At 42.2% G+C, this 17,443-nt stretch overlaps 1 protein-coding gene across 1 annotated transcript; it reads left to right on the top strand.

Moving 5' to 3' along the window:
- Positions 1-254: 254 nt before the first annotated feature.
- On the top strand, positions 255-12,965 carry CYP2R1 (cytochrome P450 family 2 subfamily R member 1). Its single transcript, XM_084893975.1, has 5 exons — positions 255-535; positions 5,048-5,189; positions 7,893-8,525; positions 10,101-10,430; positions 11,780-12,965. The coding sequence occupies exons 1-5, from the start codon at positions 311-313 to the stop codon at positions 11,953-11,955; spliced, it is 1,506 nt and encodes a 501-aa protein (XP_084750101.1). The 5' UTR covers positions 255-310; the 3' UTR covers positions 11,956-12,965.
- Positions 12,966-17,443: the final 4,478 nt, after the last annotated feature.

Genomic DNA, 17,443 nt, shown 5'->3' with positions numbered 1-17,443 from the left:
CCTAAAAAGACCCTCTGGGCTGGCCGCGAGGTGCCTAGCAGGGTGAGGGAGCTGTCAGCCCCCTGAAAAGGCCTCCAGGCTCCGTGCCCCGCCTAATGGTGCCCGCCCAGGGCCAAAGGGGCGCGCCCCTAGCCCGCAGCCTGCTCTGAGCCCAGAGCACAGAGGTCACTGACCCCGGGCCCAGGGCCTCCACTCGGCCAGCCATTGGCCCCGGACCCGGGGCGGGACCTCAGAGCGACGGGCCAATGGGGGGCGGCGCCGCTGGGGCGGGCCCGTCCCAGGGCGGGAGTCCAGGGGCCGCGTCCTGGCCATGTGGGGGCCCGGCGGAGCGGAGGCGTGCGCCGGGGCGCTGGGCTTCGCGCTCTTCCTGCTGCTCTTCGCCCTGGGGGTCCGCCAGCTGCTGAAGCAGAGGCGGCCCGCGGGCTTCCCCCCGGGTCCGACGGGGCTGCCCTTTATCGGCAACATCTACTCGCTGGCGGCCTCCGCCGAGCTCCCCCATGTCTACATGAGGAAGCAGAGCCGGGTGTACGGCGAGGTACAGCCCGTCGGGCCGCGGGCAGGGAGGGCCCGGGCCTTGCTCCCGGGTGGGCTGCCGGCCGCTCGGGGCCCGGACTCTTGACCGTGTATTTCCGGCTTTGTGGGATACCTACTTCCTGGGTCGGGGAAGCCCTCGAAGCCGCGCCCCCGCCTGAGGCCCTCGGCCTGGGCCTGGCCCAGACCCGCCCCGCGCCCCGCGGGCTCCGGGCGTCCCGTTAGCCGCCGGGTTGGGCTCCCGCGCCTGCGCAGCGGCCCTGCGGGCTCCATCCCTCCGGAGGCTGAGTGCGGTGCCAGGGGCCAGCCCACGCCTCTTTCTTGGGGAAAGTAGGCGTGTGAGTTCTGGGACAGGGTTAGTAGGTAATAGATTCTTGGATGTTTGCACTTAAGGCTGTTTAGGCGTTTGCTGGGAGGATTAGCAAGTACTTGGGAAGGCCACAGCGAAGAGGTAAAGGATTGTGAGTGAGTGAGTGAATGAATGACTAAAAGTCCCTGCGGAGCTCCACAGCGCAGGGTGGTCAAGTGTCCGGCTGACAGGCCGGGAGCATTCTCCCAGCAAACCCCGAGGCTGCACCTGCTGTGGGCCTCCCCTCACTATGGACTCCTTTAAACTCACCAGGGCCTAGCGGGGAGCCCTCTGCGCCTCCCTTTTTACAGAGGAGGGAACTGCCCCCAGAAATGCCCGGTGACTTGCAGACAGCCACCCCGCTGCTCACCGTCAGGGGAAAGGGCCAGGACACCAGCCTGTGTTCGTCAGTGTCCCCGCCTGACCTCGGAAGGAGGCAGATGTTTCAGTGCACTGGCACTGACCCAGCTCACCTGTTTTGTTTTGATTCCATTCATTTATGGGCAACAACAAACCAGACTCTTGCCAGGAACTAGGGGTGAAGAGGACAGGGAGGCAAACACAGCCCCACTTCAGGGAGTTCCAGTAATAAGAGGCGGGAAATCAGTCTAATGGTGGACCACAAGCGGTGGCCAGGGCTTTGAGGGAACAGTACAGCAGGGCTGTTTGGCAACTGCTTCAGGTTGAGGCTTCAGTCCTTATTTGAACCAGGTTTTACAAGAATTATTCTAGGTTTCTGCAGCTCACTAATGGTTTCATCGCTAAAAGGAAGCTGTCCTGAGGAAAGCAAACACACAATTCTTAGATTTTATTTTATACCCTCCAGTTCTCCAGGAATTGAGTGTATTTCCATTAATACATTTGATCTCTGCTGTGTCGGTACAGAACATCATAATATTCTAGAGAAATCATTAGCTATGAGAGCAGGAAAACAGATAAAATTTTACCTTCTTTGAATCTTAATTTTTCCTCATGTGTATAATGAGAAGAATAACTGAAGGCAGTTAAGTGCTACTCAAATGTTCTTGGTTATTAATTGCAGAACAATTTATTAGGCCTACGGATTCAAACACATTTTATTTTTTTAAAAAGATTTTTAAATTGATTTTTTAGAGAGTGGAAGGGAGAGGGAAAGAGAAACATCAATCTGAGAGCAAAACATCCAGGAATTGAACCCACAACCTTTTGGTACACAGGATGACTCCCAACCAAGCCATGCCAGCCAGGACTCAAACTTTTTTTAAAACCAAATTTTTTAAATGGTGTCTTTCAGAATAGGAATACATTTCTTATATATATAAAGATTTGAACTGAAAGGAATGCTATATTTACACTGAGCATTCTTTTCTGGAAGGGAGTCATCTAAGTCTCATAATAAATTACAAATTAAATTAGAAACATGCCGGAAAACTTACCTTGGGATGGGTAGATCAATGGATTTAAGAATTTGGCATGAGTAAATGGTTTTATTGCTGGTACACCTGTGGTACTTTTCAAAGAGGGCTTTTTACTGGAGGTGGTAAAATCAAGCTCTTTTAATAGGCAAGAGCAGTCGAAAAAGAGAAAGGAACAAAAATGAAGAAGATGTGTGCATTGAAGAGTAGACACTATTTGCCTGACTCTGCCTTAAACCTGAATGCTACCTAACATTACCTTTTAACCACAGCAGCACTTGATCTTTATCTTAGTGGTGAAATACCCCTAGAGATCTCCCATTATCTTGGAGGTGTTTCCCAGTTCTGACAATGTCTCAAAGTTAGTGTAAGTTGTTAATACACTATACAGTTATAATATACTATACAAAAATTTTTTTGGAAGTGGAAGGAGACTTATCTCCTATGCTTCTGGGAGATTGTGGAAAGCTGTTTATAGGGCTTTTTTGCAAATGGAATCTTCTTTTTTGCACTATTTTTATAATTTGGAGATGTGTGCTAGCAGGAAAAAAAAGGACTTGGAAATTGCTTATGAAAACTGACAATCACTTCTTTTATGAAGTCTGTGAGTTCAGTTCTCCTTTATGACTTTTGAAAGGAAAACAACCAGTCCTCAGGTTTTATACATTTATTTTAAAGGCAATTTTAAATAGAAATGTACTACATCAAGAATTGCCAATTCCTTGGAGATTCCCTCTTAATATATAAGTTTTTGCAGTTACTTTAATCTTATTTCAATTTCGAAAAGGATTCCCTAGCCAGTAAAGTGGTAAACAAATGGTTTTTACAGATTATGTTCAGGTAATACACGTGTGACAATGAAAGAATTACTTTAAGGCAAGCGGTATTGACAACTTATTTATTTATGTAGTAACGGAAAGGTGAACATGGTAGGTTAGCATGGAGGTGCAAACGGGCAGGTTAAATAGCCATCTCAGACGTTGGATAAAGAAAAAGTGAATTTATTTAAGGATGGGAGATGGGATATCTAAAGGGAAGGGCTGCACAGCACCGAGCCAACGGGACATTGGGGTGAAGATGGCAGCACCCAGGAGCTGAAGTTTCATCCTTATATGCAGTCAGAAGTGTAGTAGAGTATCGAGAGTAGAAGAGACACACAGGAAGAGGAGCTTCTCCTTTATATCTGCGAAAATTACCCTTCTGGGGAGGTCCTTCCTTTTCATTACTGCTTCGGGAACTGGAGAAGTCCCACCTTTGCTCAGCTGAAACCCTTACACTGCCACTTTTGACTAATACCACTGCTTGTGGCAGGCAGCCCATGCTCCTCTGGGTTCCAGACGCACCTACTGCTCAGCTGGCAGGGCCTATTCTTGTGCCAAAGACTCCTTTGCTCATCTGGTTGATTCTTGTGCCAAAAACTCCACTGCTCAGCTTGGCCTATTCTTGAGCCAAAGATTCCATTGCTCAGCTGGTTGATTCTGTTACTGTTTGGAGGTTTCCATCAGTATTGCTGCTGTCACTACTTCTGCTGAATTTCTATTTTCTGCCAAGATTCTTGGTCTTTTTGTTGTTGTTTTTTCCAGAGTAGTGTGAACCATGGCTAGCTCAGCTCTGCCTGTTTGACTCAATATTTTGACGGTAAAAAGCTCTCAGCCAACTCCTGAGAGGATGGAGATAAGCATTCTTTGCATCCCACTGATAAGGTAGCACTGTTCTCTCACTGGACTAGTCCCTTATGGGCCTGTGTATAAAAGGTGTGACATTGTAAGTGAACCCGAAGGGTGAAGCAGAAGAGAAGCTCCAGCAAGACGTAGCATGGATATTCTGTCTTGCCTTCCCCTCCGCTGAGGGAGGGTCACCTGTGCCTGTGTGGTGAATGCTGTGAAAGGAGACAGCATGGAGTCACTTGTGCTAAATCCCATGTCAGCAAACTAGGACTTAAGTTAACTGCAGTTTCAACCTCCCCAGGAATGTAACCTCTGACCAGTCAATCTGAAAGTACCTGGTCAGCACTAGTCAGGGGATGTGCTGGACAGGTGTCCTTGTTTCCCTTAGGAGAGTGACCTTGCCTGAAACAGTGCTTTCTTTGCTAATTTCCTTTTCACACTTTACATTTTTCTGCCTTTAAATTTTTTTCCTTTTCTACGACTCTTTGGAGCTCCTTTCTCCTTATTAGATGAAATACTATCCAATCATGAATCATTCAAAAAGCCAATTAGATCTTCAAATTTACTCATTTGAATTTTATACTTCAAAGTTGTCTCATGCCTTTGACAGTCCCTTTTCCTAAGTCCGGAGTAATAAATGATATGTAGATGGTGATGCTTCTTCATAAATCTTGGATGTAGAAGGAAATTCCTAGATATCATTGAATGTTTCGAGTTGGAATGAATCTTAAAAGAGCATCTGACTCAAGTACCATAGTTTCAATGGCAGCCCTGATGCCCCAGAAGGTTAAGGTTTATGCACAGGTTGTGTATGTTTTTAATGGCAAAGCTTAAGCTAGAGCACAGGCCTGCTGAGTTTGGTACTCTTTTCATTATACCATTTGAAAGATTATGTCTTCAGGCATCAAATGCATAATGAAATCATAGTGTTCCATATGTCTTGTAGAGAGAAGGCACTCTACACATTATCAGTTGAGTAGGAAATAAGTGCCTATATTTTCAGGGAAGTGACAAATCTGGGAGAGCTGCTTAGTACGTGTTAATTTTCTTACTTACCTTTCTCCATACATTTTTCCATTTAATTATTTTTCTTTCCTTCCTCAAAGATCTTCAGTTTAGATCTTGGAGGTATATCCACTGTGGTTCTCAATGGCTACGATGTAGTAAAGGAATGCCTTGTTCATCAGAGCGAAGTTTTTGCAGACAGACCATGCCTTCCTTTATTCATGAAGATGACAAAAATGGGAGGTATGTTTCTTTTTACCTATTTAGTGATTGACTAAACTATTTCAAATCATATTTGTTTTATGTAAATTTAGCATGTAGAGTTTGCATTCTATTGTACTGATTAATAGAAGGTCTTAATTAATCAGTTTAGGCTACAGACCAAGTATTTGAGGACTTTCAGGCTCCATTTCAGTCATACAAGGGTGGGCAGAACTTGGTTTACATTTGTGAGTATGTGAACCACAGTTTATCCTCTTATGATTATTTATTATTGTGTTATTTTCCATAAGAACAGCTGTAAACCTACTTTTGTTGATGCCTGTATTTTAGACTGGTACATACTAATTCTACTGTTGCAATCCAGTTTTAGTAAATATTGTACATAATGTTTTAAAGAATTAGCACTTAATTTATGCAAGTTTTGTGAAACAAATTAGGAATACACAACACGTGCATGCACACTGGTCCTTTTGAAGCCAGTCTTGGGTATGTAGTGACATTTTTACTATCATTTTGCTTATAAGATTATAGAACCTGAAGCAGCCTTTCTTAGCTACTAATCAGTATGCTATATAAAAAAAGAATTGTGGTATTTGTGTAAAGGGCTAGGATTTTATATGGTTTAGTGTTGACCAGTGTTGAAGGATTCCATATTTAACAAGGGAAAAGGGCTAAATGCTAACAGAACTGTTGAGAAGAAAGCAGCAACAAAACGTCTAGAATGCTGAAGTTAGATGCAATGGTTTTGATACATCCTATATAATAAAAGGCTAATATGCAAATCCTCCCCTGGAAAGTTCAACCCACTGGGAGTTCAACCACTTGCTATGATGCATGCTGACCACCAGGGAGGGCACGGAATGAAGGAAGGCCTTGGCCGGCAGCCAGCTGGGGGAAGGAAGGCCCTGGCCAGCAGCCAGAAGGCCCTGATTGCCTGTGATCACGGGCCAGGCTTATGGACCCTATCCATGCACGAATTCTGTGCACTGGGCTTCTAGTAATAAGAGTTTTAACAGTAATGGTGTCCAGAATTCTCCAATTTTATGAGAGCTTCACATTTAATTTTAAAGTAAACTTTATAGTAACTTGCTGAGATAGATTAAAAAGACTTGATTAAAAAGAAAAATTAACCACATATTATATCACAAGGAAGATCAACTAATGCAAAGAAAGTCCTAGTTTTTTTAAAGGCCAGAGTATAATGATACTTAAAGCAATAATATAAATAAAACAAATTTCCAGCCTCTGCAATAATTGTCTAAATAATAAATTATGCAGGTAGCTCAGTTGGTTAGAGAGCATTGTCCTGGCACATACAAGAAACAACTATGAATGCATAAACAAATGGAACAACAAATCAGTGTTTCTCATTCCCATTCATCCTCTCTCTCTCCCTCTCCCTCTCCTTCTCTCTCTCTCCCTCTCCCTCCCCTCTCTCTCCCTCTCTCCCTCTCTCTCTCCTTCTCTCCCTCTCCCTCTCTCTCTCTCTCTCCCTCCCTCTCCCTCCCCTTCTCTCTCCCTCTCCCTCTCCCTCCCCTTCTCTCTCCCTCTCCCTCTCCCTCCCTCTCCCTCCCCTTCTCTCTCTTTCCTTCTCTCTCTCTCTCTCTCTCTCTCTCTCTCTCTCTCTTTCCCCTTTCCTCCCTTCCTCCCCCTCTTCCCCTCTCCTTCCCTTCTTTGTCTCTGAAATCAATCAGGGCACAATTAGCCCCCTGTTGGGAAGCGCGCACTGCCCAAGCACATAAGTTGCCAGTGTAGGGTTATAACAAGGCTCCTCTGTGCTTTCTTGAACATGTATACCTTTACCCATGGTTTGCTCTCATCCTAGTCCCTTCCATTTGATCAGCTGTCCCTCTGCCAGAGGTGATCTCTCCCCAGATATCTGCTTGACTTACTGGTCATCTCCATGTCTTTACTTGTGTCACCTTCTCCGTGAGGCTTTCCCTGGCCACACTACCTGCTTCTTTGCTGTATACTTTATGTGTTCATTTGCCTCTCCTCATGGGTATGTAAGATCCATGAGAGTAGGGATCTGTTGCCTTTTTTGTTCACTGATATATCTGTGACATTTAGAATAGCAGGTGCTTCATGAATACATGTTGAATGAATATTTGTTGAATGATAGTCATCTGGGAGTATAGAAAGAAAATGAAATGCAGAAATATAAGATCACTGCACAGCACTAAAGACCCCATTATGGATGGCTAACTTTATCATAAGCTCCAAATTAAAAATTGTTGCACAAAAGTTAATGGAATGTAGATTACATAGGTATCTCATGTAGACAAGAGAACATGACATTTTTTTTTATCATAGGTATACCTATGTACAAATTATGAATGAAATGTTGAGTTAAGTACATGTTACTCTTAACCACTCTGCCTGCCAGCCTGATCACCCCCAACTGCTCCCCTGCCAGCCTGATTGATGCCTAACTCTCCCCTGTGGGCCTGATCACCCCCAACTGCCCTCCCCTGCCAGCCGTCTTGCGAGAGTGTGAGGGTCAATTTGTATATAACCTCTATTATATAGGATATTCTTTGGCAAATGAGTAGCAGGAAACAGCTGTTATCCACTGGATCTAATTTTAGTTTTATAGAAAGATCGTTTGGAGAAGAATAACCATCTCTTTTCTTTCTTTTTTTTTTTTCCTTTCTTTTCTCCATAGCCTTTTTAGCTGTTAGAGACAGAGATTATAGAAATTTTTTTTACCTTTTTTCCCCCCAGGTTTACTCAACTCCAAATATGGCCGAGGATGGACTGATCACAGAAGGTTAGCTGTAAACAGCTTTCGCTCTTTTGGATATGGCCAAAAGTCTTTTGAATCTAAAATCTTAGAAGAAACCAAATTTTTCATTGATGCTGTTGAAACATACAAAGGCAGACCTTTTGACTTCAAACAGTTAATAACAAATGCTGTTTCAAACATAACCAATCTGATCATTTTTGGAGAACGATTCACTTACGAAGACACTGATTTCCAGCACATGATTGAGCTATTTAGTGAGAATGTGGAGCTAGCTGCCAGTGCCTCAGTCTTCCTGTATAATGCCTTCCCGTGGATTGGCCTCTTACCTTTTGGAAAACATCAACAGCTGTTCAGAAATGCTGCCGTGGTCTATGATTTTCTCTCCAGGCTTATTGAAAAAGCTTCTCTCAACAGAAAGCCTCAGTTACCTCAGCATTTTGTTGATGCTTATTTAGATGAGATGGATCAGAGTAAAAGTGACCCATCATCTACTTTCTCCAAAGAAAACCTAATTTTCTCTGTGGGTGAACTCATCATTGCTGGAACTGAAACTACAACCAATGTGCTACGATGGGCAATTCTTTTCATGGCGCTTTATCCTAACATTCAAGGTAAGGACTCTCTCAATCTCAAGATCTGAAATTACATTAAGGACTCACACATGTTTTAGAATTTTTGGCCACGTCCAAAGCAGTTTATTTTTGGAACTCCTGCAGTGTTGGCCAAGAAGAAAAATATTTAATACTTATACAAAGTTTCCTTATACATACATACATACACACACACACACACACACATATATATATATATATATATATATATATATATATATATAATTGATTTTTTACAGAGAGGAAGGGAGAGAGATAGAGAGCTAGAAACATCGATGAGAGAGAAACATTGACCAACTGCCTCCTGCACACGCCCTACCAGGAATGTGCCCGCAACCAATGTACATGCCCTTGACCAGAACTGAACCTGGGACCTTTCAGTTCACAGACCGATGCTCTATCCACTGAGCCAAACTGGTTTCGGCCAAAATTTCCTTTTTTAAAAATTAGATTTTTATTGATCTCAGAGAGGAAGGGAGAGGGAGAGAGATAGAAACATCAATGATGAGAGAGAAACATTAATCCGCTGCCTCCTGCATGACCCCCACTTGGAATCAATCTCACAACCCGGGCATATGCCCTGATTGGGAATCAAACTGCACACAACCTGGTTTATAGGTCCATAGTCAACCCCTGAGTCACACTAGCTGGGCAAGTTTTCTAATCTATTATCTCAATTGATGTAAACACTTTAGAGACAGGCTCTATTATGCCTATTTTATAAATGAGGGAGGCTGAGTGACTGACGTACTCAGGCTCATTCACTGGAAGTGGCAGAACTGGGACCTGAACCAAATCTTTATTGTTCAGATTATTACAGTTGTTCCTCTTTTTCCCCCCCATAGCTTCCCTCCACCTGGTTCCCATCAAGTTTTATGCTTTACTATTTTTCTTGCTGAGAGTAAGATGTTATTCCAATTCTAGTTTTGATTTTCATTACTCTTACTGTGTTATTCACAACAAAGTTACCCAAAACATTGATTACTGGTAGTAGAAGATATATGGTGTATCTTCTTAATAAAAGAGAAATATGCAAATTAACCATTACTCAATTACACCCTAACCCAATCAGAGTGAGTATGCAAATTAACCCAACATAGATGGAGGCTAATTTGCATATGCAGGTGCCCAATGGTGTGAAGCCTGCTGAACGGAAGGGAGGCCATGGGAGGCTACTGTAGTGGTGCTCCAGACAGAAGCCAGGTTGAGCTGGCTCCCCAGAGGCCAGGAGTGGGAACTTGTCGGCTTCCCAGCAGCCAGGAAGCAGGGACTTGCCCGCTCCTGGGCGGCCAGGGAGTGGGGATATGCCGGTTCCTGGGTGGCTAGGGTGGGGAGCCAGGACTTGCTGGCTCCTGGGCAGCTGGGAGTGAAGCTGGGGGGCCTATTCTTGCATGAATTTCGTGCACCAGGCCCCTAGTATTTAAATAAACTCCCAGATCATGAAAAATCTGCATCTGGATGGGCCCATGCCCTACTTATTATTACAGGTTATCCCTTGTTTACTACAAAGGGAAATTACTTTAGATACACTTTTTCAGGATTGCATAATAACTCTAACACTTTCTTCTCTAACAGGACAAGTACAGAAAGAGATTGACTTAATTATGGGACCCAATGGAAAGCCTTCTTGGGAAGACAAATGCAAAATGCCTTATACTGACGCCGTTTTGCATGAAGTTTTACGATTCTGTAATATAGTGCCATTAGGGATTTTCCATGCAACCTCTGAAGATGCAGTTGTGCGTGGTTATTCTATTCCTAAGGGCACAACAGTAATCACAAATCTTTATTCTGTACACTTTGATGAAAAGTACTGGAGAGACCCAGAAATATTCTATCCGGAGCGATTTCTGGACAGCAGTGGATATTTTTCCAAGAAGGAAGCTTTGGTTCCGTTTTCCCTTGGTAAGTGAACGTTCACAGAGCATAACTTCAGGACAAGTATAATGGTGGTTCATTAGTGTAACATTTTTGCTGTTGTTAGACCTTACCCGAGGATATATTTTTCCCCATTGAATTTTTAAAGAGTGGAAGGGAGGGAGCGGGGAGAGAGAGACATTGATATCGCTGTGAGGAAAAACACATCAGTTGGTTGCCTCCCACACACACCTTGACTGGGGCAGTGATGGAACCTGCAATCCAGATACACGCAAATTTCGAACCCATGACCCTTCAGTGTGAGGGTTTATATTCTAACCACTGAGAACTCTGGCCATTGCATTAGTATAACATCTTAATCCGAAGTTCTCTGTTGCAGAATTATGTATTTAACTCTGAAAACATAACATTGATTCTTACAGGAGAGAATAGTTTAATTAGAGGTCATTAACACCATATCTACTAAAAAATAAACAAGCGTTAATTGAGTATCTAGAGAGAAACTGATGAGAGCTCTGACTTTTGAAACATTTTTGTCTGTGGATTTTTTTGGCTTTTAATCAAAACTGCAAGAGCTAGAAGGTCAGTAACAAGTAGCTTGAGGAACAGATCCAGGGAGGGGAATGAATCATAATTTGAAGGGAAACAAGAATAGAGCTCTCTTGGCTCCTAGTTTATTATATCTCTTTTCTAAAAATACTGCTTCTGCAGTGAAAAAGTGCACAGATCACAAGGCCCTTGGGAAATGGACTGGAAACTCTTCCTTTAATTGAGGAAGGGTACACATTGAGTCATCTGAAATGAAATGACCTTCTCTTGATTCTGTAGAACAAAATGTCACACTTCAAATTAGATCTTTCACAGCATACCTCAGTCTCTGTTGCAACGGCAAGGAAAGTGGGGGAGGGACGAATAAGTTTACAAAAGTCCAGGAAGGTAAAGAAATAGGTTCTGGGAGATGAAAAGCCAATTTCTATTCTTTGGCATTTAAGGAAATTCTTTTTTTTTTTTTTTTTAATATATTTTATTAATTTTTTTACAGAGAGGAAGAGAGAGGAATAGTTAGAAACATCGATGAGAGAGAAACATAGATCAGCTGCCTCTTGCACACCCCTACTGGGGATGTGCCTGCAACCAAGGTACATGCCCTTGACCGGAATGGAACCCGGGACCTTTCAGTCCACAGGCCAATGCTCTTTCCACTGAGTCAAACCGGTTTCGGCAAGGAAGTTCTTTAATAAGAATAACCTTTTATAACTTCTTTTAAATTCCAGATTTCCAGAATTTAATCATCTATTTTGTAATGTATTAGACATATATTTCGGTAAATATCGTGGATTTTAAAAAGATGACAATGTCTGTTTTTTTCTGTTTAGGAAGAAGACATTGTCTTGGAGAACAGCTGGCTCGGATGGAAATGTTCCTGTTTTTTACAGCATTGCTCCAGCGGTTTCACTTGCATTTTCCCCATGAACTGGTTCCAGATCTGAAGCCCAGGTTGGGCATGACCTTGCAGCCCCAGCCCTACCTCATCTGTGTGGAAAGACGCTGAAAGGGCACGATGCCATGTGGAATGAGGCCATTTATGTTCACCTCACCCCTGAACCTAGTTTAATCAGTGTGTGCGTGTTTGGTCAAAAGCCACAGCACCAGAAAGTAAACAAAGATATGTCTTTATTTCAATTTATTTTTTATAATGCAGATTATGAGATTCTTTTTAACAAAATGTTTTTATTGATTTCAGAGAGGAGGGGAGAGGGAGAGAGAGAGCGCATGAGAGAAACATCAATGAGAGAGAATCACCGATGGATGCCCTCTACTGGAGATCAAGGCCACATGTTGGGCATGTGCCCTGACAGGGAATCGAACTGTGACCTCCTGGTTCATAGGTCAATGCTCAACCACTGAGCCACATTGGCCAAGCCACACAGATTTGATTTTTCAAGCTTTTATAACTTCTAAGGTAGAATTATCTCTTGAGGAAAACAAAGGTGCAAATCTTTTCTTTTTTTTAAAATATATTTTATTGATTTTTTACAGAGAGGAAGGGAGAGGGATAGAGAGTCAGAGGGAAGAGAGAGAATCATCGACCAGCTGCCTCCTGCACCGCCCCCCCCCACACACACACACTGGGGATGTGGCTGCAACTAATGTACATGCCCTTGACCGGAATGGAACATGGGACCTTTCAGTCTGCAGATCGACGCTCTATCCACTGAGCCAAACCAGTTTCGGCAAAGGTGCAAATCTTAAGTTGTTGCTTAAGATACTAAGATTCATGCTCTAGAGTTCATGCTCTCATAACTTGGCCCATGAATAGTTGCAACCTTGGAGTAAATGCACAGACAGTGACTTCTGTTAAAACATGTTCCCTTTTTGTATGATGTGGGAAATAAGAATGTATTATGTGTATAAACATGCACAATGCACTTGTATTTGAATAAAAAAGCACTGGCTAGATTAATGTGAACATAATGAAAATAGTGATTTCTAAGAGACAGAGAGAAAAGGGTAGATGTGACATCTTAGTGTGTTTGATTTCCATTAAAATTTTGTTTATATAACAATAATTATATTCATTTATATGTAATAATAAAATATGCATTAAATATATAATACATAAATAAAATTAAAGCCACAACAATTTAAAGATATATTCTTAAAAATTAAAATAAAATTTTTACTAATTAATACCAAGATTAAATTGGAATCATTTAAAGTTCCCAAATGATTTTAATGTGCAGCTTGTATAAAATACTGTCTTAAGATTTTCCAGCTTTCCAAAACTGACACCTGCAGTAATATATATATATATATATATATATATATATATATATATATAACAAATAAATTTAATTCATACTTTAAGACAGTATCAACAAAGAACATTCTAGTTTTAATGAAAATCCTATACATTTTTAGAGAATAGGAAATGACATCTGCCCAACTGATTTTTAATCCTAGTATGATTTTGATGCCAAATGCATTATCTATATACAGAAAGGAATATATGTCAATCTTATTTATGCACAGAGACACAAGAAAATAGCTAGCATGCATACCAAATTACCTCTTATAAAGACACCAGATACCAGATTTGATTAGAACTCTCACAATGGACTTATTTTAACTTAATTAACTTTTTAAAGTACCTGTCTTCCAAGGCAAGCCACATTCTGAGATACTAAGGGTTAGGTCTTCAATATATGAAGGGAGGGCGGGGAGCGTCACTAAGCTCATAACACCAGGTAATGAAGAATTACAGGGCCAAGATCTAAACGAAGGAGGAAAGGTGGAATGCCACACTTTTCTTCCAGAGTTGTGAACCAAATCTGAAAGAAACAAATGAGAGGCAGATAGAGTAAAGCAGAGTTTTTGATAGATTCACAGAGCCGGGGGCTAAAAAAATGGGAGAATATAGACTACCAAGGGACTCTAAAAAGCTATATATCAGCCCTAGCTGGTTTTTCTCAGTGGATAGTGTTGGCCTGTGGACCCAAAGGTCCTGGGTACGATTCTCGTCAAGGGCACATGCCCTGGTTGAGGGTTCAATCCCCAGTAGGGGGCTTGCAGGAGGCAACAAATCAATGATTCCCTCTCATCATTGATATTTCTCTCTCTCTTCCCTCTCCTTTCCTCTCTGAAATCTATTTAAAAAAAAAGTTTTTAAAAAAAAGGTATACTTCAAAGTAAGAGTGGAAAAAATGGGCTTCAGTGGCATTGAAGCTAAACTCTGGATCACCTTAGCCCCGGGCTGGATTAAGGTGATTCAAGATTCCCAGCAGCTTGCCAGAGGCAATCAGATCCTCTTTGGAGAAAAATGAAAATCCAAGGCCTCAAATATATCTTTTTAAAAAAATATATTTTATTGATTTTTTACAGAGTAGCAGGGCATCCATGAAAATCTCTCTCCCCTACCATAAGCCAGCTGTTTATATGGGGTAGGACAAAAATTACATGGGGAAGTAGGCAAAGGGAACAAAAATGAATATACAAAAGGAATAAGGCAAAATAAATGAAAATGGATATAATAGTTACAAATTACAGGCAATGTGGGCCAGGGGTTTGCAAAGGGCAGGCACATCCCATTGCTGCCTTTCTGCAACTAGATTGTTAATCTTTCCATGATAATAAGCTGTTCTTTCATAGGAATGGACCACATTCAAGCTTGACTCCCAGATCCCCTGGGGTGTACAACTCCCATCCAGGTTAAAATATGCTTCTTTTTTTTTTTTAAATATATTTTATTGATTTTGTACAGAGAGGGAGAGAGATAAGAGAGTTAGAAACATCGATGAGAGAGAGTCATCGATCAGCCGCCTCTTGCACACCCCCCACTGGGGATTTGCCCGCAACCAAGGTACAAGCCCTTGCCCAGAATCGAACCTGGGACCTTTCAGTCCCCAAGCCGACGCTCTATCCATTAAGCCAAACCGGTCTCGGCAAAATATGCTTTTTTAATCAGAACTGAAACATCACGTTTAACAGAGTATGATTAATATTTCTTACAACTATAGCTGGTCTCCACTATTCCATTTCTCCCTCCTGCCCGTCAGAGTTTCATCTGAGAGCTTTCTTCAATAATAGGGTAACCGGACAACCAAGGGGTTCAGGCTGCCTGTCACTGCTTGAGCCAATTAAGCAGAGACGGGATGAATCATATATGAGCGTTCATTCCAATACTGCTGGCAGTATAGGAGAGCACAGTTTTTGATAGATCCACAAAAATCTTCTCCGCCTCTCTCCATAAGCCAGCTGCTTATATTCGGTAGATGGACAAAGATTATGTGGGAAAGTAGAAATTACAGGCATGGGAAAGTAGGCACAGTATAATATCATTATACTGTGCCTACTTTCCCATGCCTGTAACAGAACCATCACAGGTTATAAGTCATGCAGGCTTGTGGGGAGAAGGGGATTGCACAGAGCAGGCGCCTCTGCACACCCCGGGACCAGATTACAGGCAATAGGGGTTGGGGGCTATAAAGAGCAGGTGCCCCTGGGACCAGACTGTTTCAGCCTCGGGGCTGTAAATCTGTCCATTGCATTCGGTTGTTAGCTCCCCGGTCCCAGGACATACACCTCTCAGCCAGGTTAGAAAGTGCTTTCTCTAATCAGAACAGAACCATCACTGTTAACAGAGCATGATTCATATTTCCTTTCCCCCCCTGTTTTGTTTGTTTGCTTAAGAGAGATTAATGAGTCATGTAAGAGCTGGAGAAGATTCTGTTTCATATTTCTTATAATTGTAGCTGGTCCCCAATATTTCATTTCTGCCCCTGACAATAGCAGTTTCACAAGAATTCCAAGCCCAGGCTCTGCTTCTAGGAAACCTAACATGTTTAAGATAAATTTGTAAAAAAAATAAAAATAAATAAATAAATAAAAAAACTATAAAAGAAAAGCATAAATTCTAAAACTGACCAATAAATTTAAGGACTTAGTGGATGGATTTTATAGCAGACAGGACATAGCTGAAATGTTGTGAAGAAACCGCCTAGAATTAAGTACAGAGAGGTAAAAGGATAGAAAATAAAAAAAATAAAATAAAATAAAAAACAGCGTAAGAGACATATGGGATATAATGTTAATATCTAACTTGTGTACTTGAAACCCAGAGCAGGAGAAGAGAAAGAATTGGACAGAGTAATATTTGAAAAGCTGTTAACGAAAAAAAAAAACAAAAAAAACCCCAACAACATTGAAACCTGTAAAGAATTTTTGTGAGTTTATTTGAACCAAACTGTTGACATATGCTGGAAAGCAGAACCTCAATTAAGTGAGATAATGCTCCAGAGAATGGCGGGTTACATCTGTATTTATACATTGAAATCAAAGGAAAGGGACATAGGTGAGTTACATGAAATCCACTGGTGACAGACCAGAGAGGTCGGAGAAAGCAAAGTTGGGAAACCCCTGTGATTGGATAAAAAGTAAAATGGACACATACTTAGGTGGGTACAGGAACAATTAACATAATGAAGGAATTTGAGGCATCTGTCCTGGTGCCCACCCCAGGGGCTCCAGAAAAAGGGAAGTTACAAGTTAACCAGACATCTCACAGATATGTTATCTTAGAGACGGAAAGCTAATGGGCTCTGAAAAGATCTAAGTTGATCTTTGTCAGGGAAAATATCAGCCTAGGACATGACTACCCACTATAACCTGTTTGTAGTTAAATATTTAATTTTCAAACCATCTTTTTTTTAAAAAATATATATTTTATTGATTTTTAACAGAGAGGAAGGGAGGATAGAGTTAGAAACATCGATGAGAGAGAATCATCGATCAGCTGCCTCCTGCACACCCCCTACTGGGGGATGTGCCCACAACCAAAGTACAATACATGCCCTTGACCGGAATCGAACCTGGGACCTTTCAGTCCGCAGGCTGATGCTCTATCCACTGAGCCAAACCGGTCTCGGCTCAAACCATCTTTTGTGTTTATAATGTTATGCCCAGACTTCTTGATCCCCAAAGACCACCAGGGAGTCGAGTCCGATGCAACAAACAATGCTAGCATGGGCTCTGTCCCACTCACCTGACAGCATGGCAGACAAGAGACTGAACTTCTACAAGTCAAGGGGTTTTATAGGTGTGGTGATGTCACTGCTTTGGCTGACCCTGATTGGTTGGGTGAGGGCTAGGGTCCAGTTACACAAAATGGAGGATAGCTCCGCCCTGCCCCACAGTACAAAATGGAGTCAGGAGTTAGCCTCGCCCTGCCCTGCCCTCTCAATTTTAGGTCTCTGAGTTTGCAAGACTGCCACGCAGGCCTTCCCTGAGCTTGTCAGGTTGGCTTGTGGCTCCTTTCGTCCACAAATCTAATACAAAATTTTCCAAAACTAATGAAAGACACCAGGCTAGAGTTTCAAGAAGCCCAATGAATGCCATACAGGGTAAACAGGAAGAAAATCCCTCCAAAGCAACAAGATTGACTTCACAATAGAGACAATGGCAAGCCGGAAGACACCAGGATCTCTCTTTAAATCAGTGTTTCCCAAACTTCTCTCATGATGAGAATCACCTGGTGGAGTTGT

The sequence above is a fragment of the Pipistrellus hanaki genome, assembly GCF_964339955.1.
Source record: "Pipistrellus hanaki genome assembly, chromosome: 9".
Taxonomy (NCBI): domain Eukaryota; kingdom Metazoa; phylum Chordata; class Mammalia; order Chiroptera; family Vespertilionidae; genus Pipistrellus; species Pipistrellus hanaki.
The sequence above is the reverse complement of the archived record's forward strand: the minus strand, read 5'-3'. Positions and strand labels throughout refer to the sequence as shown.

Coding starts and splice junctions, on each gene's coding strand:
- CYP2R1 (XM_084893975.1), top strand. CDS start 311: ATGTGGGGGCCCGGCGGAGCGGAGGCGTGCGCCGGGGCGCTGGGCTTC. Junction 5,190..7,892: donor GAAGATGACAAAAATGGGAG/GTATGTTTCTTT, acceptor TTTTCCCCCCAG/GTTTACTCAACTCCAAATAT. Junction 10,431..11,779: donor TTTGGTTCCGTTTTCCCTTG/GTAAGTGAACGT, acceptor TTTTCTGTTTAG/GAAGAAGACATTGTCTTGGA.